Source organism: Sinocyclocheilus rhinocerous, unplaced genomic scaffold (genome assembly GCF_001515625.1).
Source record: "Sinocyclocheilus rhinocerous isolate Xijiao unplaced genomic scaffold, SAMN03320098_v1.1 scaffold286, whole genome shotgun sequence".
Classification (NCBI taxonomy): domain Eukaryota; kingdom Metazoa; phylum Chordata; class Actinopteri; order Cypriniformes; family Cyprinidae; genus Sinocyclocheilus; species Sinocyclocheilus rhinocerous.
The window spans coordinates 253,890-262,944 of record NW_015632405.1 but is presented as its reverse complement, the minus strand read 5'-3'; the positions used below and the strand labels follow the sequence as shown (position 1 = coordinate 262,944).

General features: G+C 38.6%; 1 protein-coding gene across 1 annotated transcript in view; it reads right to left on the bottom strand.

Moving 5' to 3' along the window:
* The window catches only part of ofcc1 (orofacial cleft 1 candidate 1), a 78,369-nt gene that overhangs the window by 36,331 nt on the left and 32,983 nt on the right, over positions 1 to 9,055 (bottom strand). The window contains exons 9-10 of the mRNA XM_016555138.1: positions 5,822 to 6,058; positions 2,598 to 2,850 (exon numbers count right to left, since the gene is read on the bottom strand). Of these exons, the coding sequence (XP_016410624.1) occupies positions 2,598 to 2,850; positions 5,822 to 6,058 (490 nt within the window). The remainder of the gene's footprint in view (positions 1 to 2,597; positions 2,851 to 5,821; positions 6,059 to 9,055) is intronic.

Below are 9,055 nucleotides of genomic sequence, written 5' to 3'. Positions count from 1 at the left end.
GCGTTCGTGGATGAGTCATGTTCCCATTGCGGGAAGATGACCATCTCGGAGCTGCGGACCAGGCTCCATTTCCTCCAGGGGGTGGAGCTCCGTTGCCTCTGCCGCGATCTAGTGTTCGTATTGGTGGCAGCCAGGCGTGGACTACTTCGGGCAGGAGCACGGGTGGTCTGAGGGTTACAGTGGTGGCAAACAACTCAGGGAACCAACCCTCGTGGGACCATCACTCCTCTAGCGCTTCGCAACCAGTCGAGTCGCCAAAGGAACGCGCTGGGCCCTCTTCAAAGAGTGTACCAGCGGTATCCTTCGGTGCTCCTCCCGACAACCAGATGTCGATCACTGCATCGGAGGGAGAGCTCTCTGGAGGGGAAGATTCGCCTGTGCTGCGAGGAGCTCACCAGGTCATGGACGGCACCTTTTACTGCCGGAAACCAACCTGCTGGTTCCTCCTCCCTCACCACCCTCGACGGGGGTGCAGCAAGGGGGTATACGGCGATCCCCCCGGTGGAGCGGTCGGTTGCGATGCAGTTGTGTCTTAAGACCGCCTCCTTCAGGCAGGGTAACACGTTGCTCCCCTCCCAGGCCTGTAGGCATTTGTCTTGTCTGACCGGCGGTGTTTATACGGCTTGTGGAGAAGCTGCCTCCACCTTACACGCTATGACGTTACTGCAGGTTCATCATGCCAAGGCACTGAAGGACCTGCATGAGGGTGGTCACGATCCAGAAGTTCTGAAAGAGCTCCGAACTACTACTTCCCTATGGAAGGGAAGTCGTTCATTTGTAGAGCTGCGGGCTGGGCGACCCCCAACACATTCGCTAGGTTCTCTAGCCTTCGTGTTGAACCGGTATCCTCCTGTGTTCTCACCTCAAACGGGTAGAAGCACAGAGAGGCCTCGGTTTAGTGTCAGCTTGCTAAAACCACTCCAGAGAATCTGTACTGTAGACCCTGTCGAGCTCCTCTATCCCCTCGGCAGCCAGACGTGGCGGAACGTCCGGCACCAGGCCTTCACTTGATGAATCCTTGAGAACCGGTAGAGGGCCGGGTTCCATATGTAGACGCCTAAGTGGTTCCCATATGTGTATCGCCTCAGAGACCGTGTTTCCCCGGCAGACTTTGTGCTGTACAACTGCTTAAACTGCACTTAATGAAGTTTTTATAATAATTAAAGGGGTCCTATTATGCTTTTTCACTTTTTCAACTTTAGTTAGTCTGTAATGTTGCTGTTTGAGCATAACAAATATCTGCAAAGTTACAAAGCTCAAAGTCCAATTCAAAAGGAGATATTTTATTTAACAGAAATCACTTTTCAAAAACTACAACGAACGACTCGTTTGGACTACAACATACAGTTTATTTTCCGGGATTTGTGATATCACAAATATCGACGAATGGGACGAGACCTGGTTGAGCTGCACTAGAGAAGACAACGAGTGTTATCACTATGTTGGAGACACGCTAGCTCTCCCAAGGCAGACGAACTTATAATGGTTACAATCATCCGGGTTTAAATCGCGTTTAAATTTATTTGATTTTGACGCAATATTTACACTGAATTTCGCAGGCGTCTATGCCTCTATGGTAAGGGGCACACCTCGCGCTGCCGCATCTGTTGAACTGAGGCGCTACAGTGATCTGTCACTCCACATTAAACAGCGCCAAAACGGCATTTATTGTTTGAATACTGCAATACAATGGACATTAATTGAAATTGTTTCATATTAAAAGTACCAACGCACAATGCTTATTGCGATTTATTGGATGGGAGGTGCGCTTCAATGTTCCATCCGTTAACTGAAAACAGTCTAGACTAATCAATTCTTGGGATTTAAAAATCGATATCGTTTCGTAAAAATGAAAATCGATTAAAATTGAGATATCGATATTTTTTACCCAGCCCTAATGAAAATGTTGTATCTGTTATCTTTTTTGACCCACATAGGACTTAATACATCTTTATATGAAATTTCATAATTAATCCTATTGTCTTTGAAATATGGCTAAAAAATGCGAAAAATATATAAATATTGTGAAAAAGCATTCATGGGAAATTAAAATATGCATTAATTAAATTTCTATTGAAATTTGTATGTTATATATTTAAATATATTTGAAATTACACATTTGTAATGATGCTGAAGTTTAGTCCATTTAAAATCTAAAAGTGCAATTTTTGTTACAAAGTTCACTTTTTAAAAGTGCATTTCATGAAAGTTTACTCTCTAGCTCATGGAGAGGTTTGAGAACCCCTGCTCTAGAAGTACCTTCTATTTAATCTATCTATCTATCTATCTATCTATCTAGTCATCCAGCTAAGGTCCTAGGTTTTTCAGTCCATATAGTGACATCTGTAAAATAGCCTTTGTCATGTCTGATGTTAGTTTTTTAATTCATATTTTGTTATTCAAAATTGTGTATAGTGTAGTATTTAACATTTCCAACCCAAAATACACCTATAATCCTGAATAATAATTTCTCTCTACAGTGTTTCTATCCCATCCTTGCCCTCACATTCAGTTTTATTTGTAAAGTGACTTTGCTAAGATAATGTGAAACTTCTATTTACAGTGCAGAAGTGTCCACGTTATTTTAAGTGACTTACCCCCAGGACGGCATCCACAGCAAAGACCGCCAGAGGGTCCAGCACTGTCCACACCGCCGCAGCCATGATAAACTTTGACAGGAAGGAGGGCGGTGAGCCAAACGCTAGCTGACAGCCCCATCTGATCAGGAGCAGCAGTAGCGTAGCTGCATTCAAGGTCAGGGGGCCCAGCAGCACCAGCAGAACCTCCTCCAGGGTAGACAGCAGCGAACCCTGATAGACCAGATCCACCGTGTGCGCACCCAACCCAAATCTGCCCAGAGAGAGACATGATGAGAAGTTGATTTATCCCACAACGTAAGATAATCAAATAAAAAATAAATGAGAAATTTGCAAATGATAATTATTGTGAACTAAAGTAATTCCAAATTAGAGTATGTGCTGTTGTTAGGCAGGATGTAAAGTAAATCTGGGTTATCTGTTTATACATTTATAACAATAATTAAGAAGTTGGAAAAAAATTAAAATAAAAATAAAAACATTGGTAGGGGCAGTTCTAGACCCTTTTTAATTCTGTCTACATTATAACTGAACGTTTGGGCCAGTGCTGCTTCCTAAAGAAAGTTTATCATTTCACATATTTTTAAGACTTGTCAGGTTAAACATTCAAGTGATTTAAGCCATTCAAGCGCAAGATGGGATGAAAGAGATCTCAATACTGTAATCTCACACCGTGACAAATTGTTTCTGTGTGTGTGCACAGAAAGCCACCTCACAGACAGCATGCGAGTACCAAAAAGTTCTTAATGAATATCCATGTGAAAATATCGGATGTGTGTCAATATAAAACAAATCTGTGCATTAGATCTTAAAGTGACAACAACCACATACTGCATACCTTCTGTTTCCTATGTTAATAATGGTAATCAAATAACAAAAGAAAAAGAGAGGATTACTCACTGCTCTTAACTAAACAACTTCTGTAGCTTTAATAGGTATCTGTGTATTTCCCTTATACAGTAATACAGTTTTCACAGGCACTCTGTACAAGTAATATTTATTTAATTTACTTGTTGCATTGTATTGTATTTATTTGTGCTATTGCTTGTAATTTGTTATCTAATGCTTGCTTACTTGTCTTCAATGTTTGAACTTAATATTAGCTAGGCTAGTATTAGTATTTGCTGCTAACGTAAATTGGAGTCGAGAACTGTGAAATTCCACTGGTATCCAAACTGTTGGTATTGTAACGTTACATAGATCAAAAAATAATGAAAGCAATAACTTTACTTATTTAGGCAGGGCCAGTGAATGTTTTGGCAGGGCAAGTAAAATATCTGATCTCCTGACCCGACCAGGCCAGTAGAAAAACTCCTTAATGTTGAGTCCTGAGTCAATAGTTTTGTTTTTTAGATAGTTAACAATAATACTTGTTAATAACAACACTATGATGACCTTTTTTTTCTGTTAGTCAAACAGTACATGTGTACCAATTTGAACTTTACTGCAGACTGGTATCTGACTCATTATAAAATGTTTATATTGACTTGGTAGCAATTTTAGTGGTATGCTACTTCTGACTTTATAGTAATATAGTGGTGCTGATTTACAAAGAGGCAATGGCATCATCTTGTTACACATTCTCACCGAGGGCTAAGCCCCGCTATGGATAAAATCCTAGAACCGTCACTGAACATCTGCACAAAATACAGCAAAATGAAATGTCTAAGAATTTACGCTGATGTGTAGTGTGTGTGTGTTTTTTTTTACATACACTTTCATGTCTTTCCTAATCTACCATCATCTCTCTGCTCATTAATCCCTCTCTACCGTTACCTGAGAATCTTTTGCACTCTTCATTTCACCTATTCGGCCCATTTCTGCTGCACATGTTCAGTACTCCGGATTTTCTAGCATTCTCTCAAGCATTTAAATCGTGTGAAACTTTCCAACACTCACTGTATGTTATATCTCTTTTTATTAAGGTTTAATTTTTAAGATGATATTTTTGATTGATAGTCAAATTTTAATTAGATTCAATTAAACTCAATTCAACTTGACTCAGTTTTGCCACATTTTATTCAGTCCGAGATTCAGTTTGATTTGACTTAAGATTCAGCTTGATTCCAATGCATTCAAGATTCAATTTCATTTGATTTACTTTTATTCTGTGTGCGACAGAATCAGATCTCTAATTGTATTCCAATGCATTGTCAATACGCACTTTTTCTTTCTGTTTTAGGATGCTGTTAATTACGTCAACAGATCTAGCCACCTAACACAACTCACTCCAACGTTTACAACAAGACCTGTGCTGGTAATGAAGAGTTTTTCCACATGCTTGTGGTGCAATAAAATCCACAGAACACATGTTGTTGTGTAGACGGGTGGGACTCATTTGGCACTGCGAGGCTGTGTGCTGATTTTGGAGTGTGTTTGTGTGTGTAGGAGTGGAGGGGGGTGGTATTTGTGAGAATGCTGGGGGTAATGAAATGTGCGTGGGGTAGAGTGAGAGAGAGATGCTAATGACTGCGGGGCGTGCGAGTGTGTGTGTGTGTGTGTGTGTGCTGTCAGTTTGCAGCTGATCTCTGACCGCTACTGTGGTCACCAGCCCTGTAGAGAAACGCTCGCAGCGGACAAATGGACAGACTTGTGGAACATGTCATGAGCCTATGACCCCAGCTTTGTGTTTTCCACTTGTTTCTCCCTCATCTGTCCTTCTCTGCATTCCTCTTATCTTCTGTCAGTCGTTTTCTGCGATTTAATGATGGGATTTGTCTGGCAACAACACAACTTGGTGCGTAATTGAATGACTCCTGGATGATAAATTAAATTAACACCACATGCAAAATAGAACCACGCTGTGGTATCACACAGGGTTTATGATGAAATGCTGTCCACACAATAAGAGAAGATAAATTCTTTCCAAATAATGCACACTAAAAGGCCCGTACCCCCGCATGTTAAAATCAACTGACTCTCCCCTCATGAGGTAGTTAAAGTTTAGACAAGTCTTGTAAGAGACCGTGCATGTGTGTGCGTTTGCTTGCATGCATATAAATGCACACACATGACATACGACAACAGCGCACGAATCACCTGCATGCATATTTGTGCGTATGAGTGTGTGTTTCCAGTGAATTATTGCAAGTAGACATTTGTAAAGGTCAGCCTATCCTCTCCTGGAATATTTCTGCATGTATTTGTGTGTTTGGAATAATGATGAGCTTGACACTGTGTGTTTGCGAATGATTGTTCTGTGAGAAGGGTCACGTATGTCTCACCTGTTGATGGGGATATGTTGAGCCTGCAGGAAGAGCCACTGGCTGCAGTAATGAAGGTACAGACGGGGAAACCACATTACGCCGAACAGGAGAATGGTCAGACTGATCTGAGACAGATGAGAACGTGGATGGCAGGACAAACCGAGCAGTGACGGGAGGAGACGCACTGCCAGACGTGTTCTCTCGCCCGTCCCACAGCACACAGCGGCAGACCTGTGCTGATTGTGGTGCTGAGATCTGGGGACAAAAAAACATATGGGTGATTCTGTAAGCAGTGCAGAAAATAAATTAATAAAATAAATGCATAAATAGAGTTTTTTCCCCATTTTCCCACACAAGGATTTAATGTGCACAAATGAAGATAAATTAATTTGTCAAAATTATTTATAAACAAAATTATTTATTTTTAATTTAATACATCTGACTGAAAGAGTGTGATTGTTTTCTATAAAATATATACCATCTATAATCACTTTAAATATGATAATATTTGGTCACAATACAATGAATATTACACATATTGATGAAATTTAAGACCAAAAACTTAAAATTAAACTTATGTTCGTCACTACTGCAATGCAATACAAAAATGCCAAATGTCCTTATATTTTAATCAACATCTCCTTATATTGTAAGAAACATACGTTTTCTGTAAAGCTGCTTTGAAACAACATGCATTGTTAAGAGCGCTAATAAACATGAATTGAACTGAATTATTTGAGTGTTCATGAAGTTTTGGGGACAAAATGTATTTAAAACACATCATAATACAGGTCTGTGGTTAGTTAATTAATCCTTGGCTATTTTTGTTAGTTATGATATGGTCAATGTGCAGTGGTTAATGATGCATTTCTGAAAGGAGAAAAAAGTTTTAGATATCTAAATAGAAGAAATCATTCCATTTATGGAAATGTGTATGTCAAATTATTTTTTTAAGGTCATAGAGAATTTTCTTTCACAATTTTGACCATATATACAGTATGTACACATACAAAAAGTGTAATATTTTGATATAATACAGCTTGAAATAACTGTTGTCTATTTTATCAGATTTTAAAATGTAAATTATTCTGTAATGGCAGCAAAGCTGAATTTTTTTTGCAGACATTACTCCAGTCTTCAGGTCACATTGTCCTTCAGAAATCATTCTGCTATGATGATTTGGTGCTCAATGTGCTATTTCTATGGAATATTTGTGGAAAACGAAAAAATGTTTTCATGATTCTTTGATGAAGAGAAAGTTTAAAATAACAGCATTTAATTGAAATATTTCTACATTTACATTTATTCATTAATTTTGTCCAGTGCAACTTACAAATAAGGAATATAACAAGCAATTAACTGAGATGTGGTAGTAATACAAAGTTTCAGTGCAACATTCAAGCAATCACAACTGGCTGAAATATGAAATATAACATCTACATCACTAAAAGATCCACACTACACCAAAACGCCTTTCTGTATATTCACAACACACTAGACAGAGTTAATGTGTCAGGGACGCATCCCTGTCAAGCCGCATTACGCCACCGCGGCTAATAAATCCTGACTTGCATCCCCTCTCTAATGAACGTATCAATGATATATGAACAGATGTATTTTTAGCCGCCTGCGCAGACTGGCTTTTCTAGAGAGAATGTCTAATGCAATGTGAAATCTGTTATTGCCACAAAACTGATTTTTATTGCCATAGCTCCATCTCTTGGGGTTTGTTTTAAAGAAAGTGTGACATGAGAGCATGTACTTGAAATGTGAAGCAAAAAAGAGGAAGGTAATGTGTTGCATTCATCTGTGGTGTTACTTTTAAAATTTGTACTATTGTTGGCAGTCAGGGTTTGTGATTAGAACATATCTCTAATTACACTTAGGCTTGTAACTCATCCCTCAATGTTTGTATTATGGACATGAGTGATATCACAAATTATGTGGCTGGTTGAGATGTGCAATTTCCATTTGTAAGCAATCAAATAAGAAGGATTTTTAATGATACAATATGTGGGGAAAAGTAAGATAAGAGCAGTGTTAAGTGTGGCGTACAGAGGAGCAGGTCATGACGTGTGTTGGCAGGATGGACAGGCAGTAGGGTGGGATTGATTTATGGCCTGATGCCCGTAAGGCAAAGCACAGCAACCCTGAGAACTATCTGTGCCTTTAGTTACAGATTCAAAATCTGGAGTCACTTAAAAGCTGGACGTCTTCTTTTTTGCAGAATTAAGTTATTTGCTGTCACTTTTTTTCTGATTTGGACTAAAGACATTGTTTTGTAAATGTGCCAGAGCCACTTTATACCCCCTCCATCAGTGAACACATAGGGTCACATAAAGTGTTAAAGAAGGAGTAAAATGAAACCAGAGGTGATGCAATCTTAAAATAAATTACAATATATATATATATATATATATATCATTAATGTAAAATGTATTACTTTTTTCATAAGGTGTACCTTAATTGTATTGTAATTATTTATACTATTTTGTTTGGAATACCAATAATAATAATAATAATAATAATAATAATAATAATAATAATAAAACCGTTATAAAATTTAATAATAATAAAAAACCCTGCTAGCATGACAGCACAGAGCTGATTCTTTTAATTTAATGCTTGTGTAAAGATCTATCCTGAAATCGCTCTGTATGAGTCTAATGTCTCTGTATTCTAAAGCATTAATACAGAAATGAACATGATCTTCCAGCCTAACAGAGACTCTTTATTTCACCCCAGCTGAACTTAGTGTCAGCGGAGTGTTTGTGTCTGTATGTGTGATAGGTTGAAAATAGCTGTGCGTGGTGATTGATAGCATAATGTAAGATTTGGTATAGTCAAAGTGTATATCTTAATAACCTTTTCCACAGGGTTGAGTTTAACACAACTGATGGCAAGCGGATAACGTTCACTTTACAGTTTGGAGTGCAGCTTTGATGTCAGATGATCTGAAGCAATGCGGAAATTCAGAAAGACAGCAGGCCTTTATATTCTGAACGTTTGGAGTTATCACAGAGAAGAGAACAGCACTACAGACATGTAATAAGAACATTCATATCTCTATACGAACAACAAAATCTCACATGGCTACACATTTTCATATAGAACTACATGTACCTTTGAAACCGAGCTATATTCAGTGCACAATCACAAATGAAGGCTGTTTGTGATAAGTATGCCACAACAATCAACAATCAAGCTGAAACAGCAAGCAAAATAATACATGCCGTAATAATTTGGTAACAT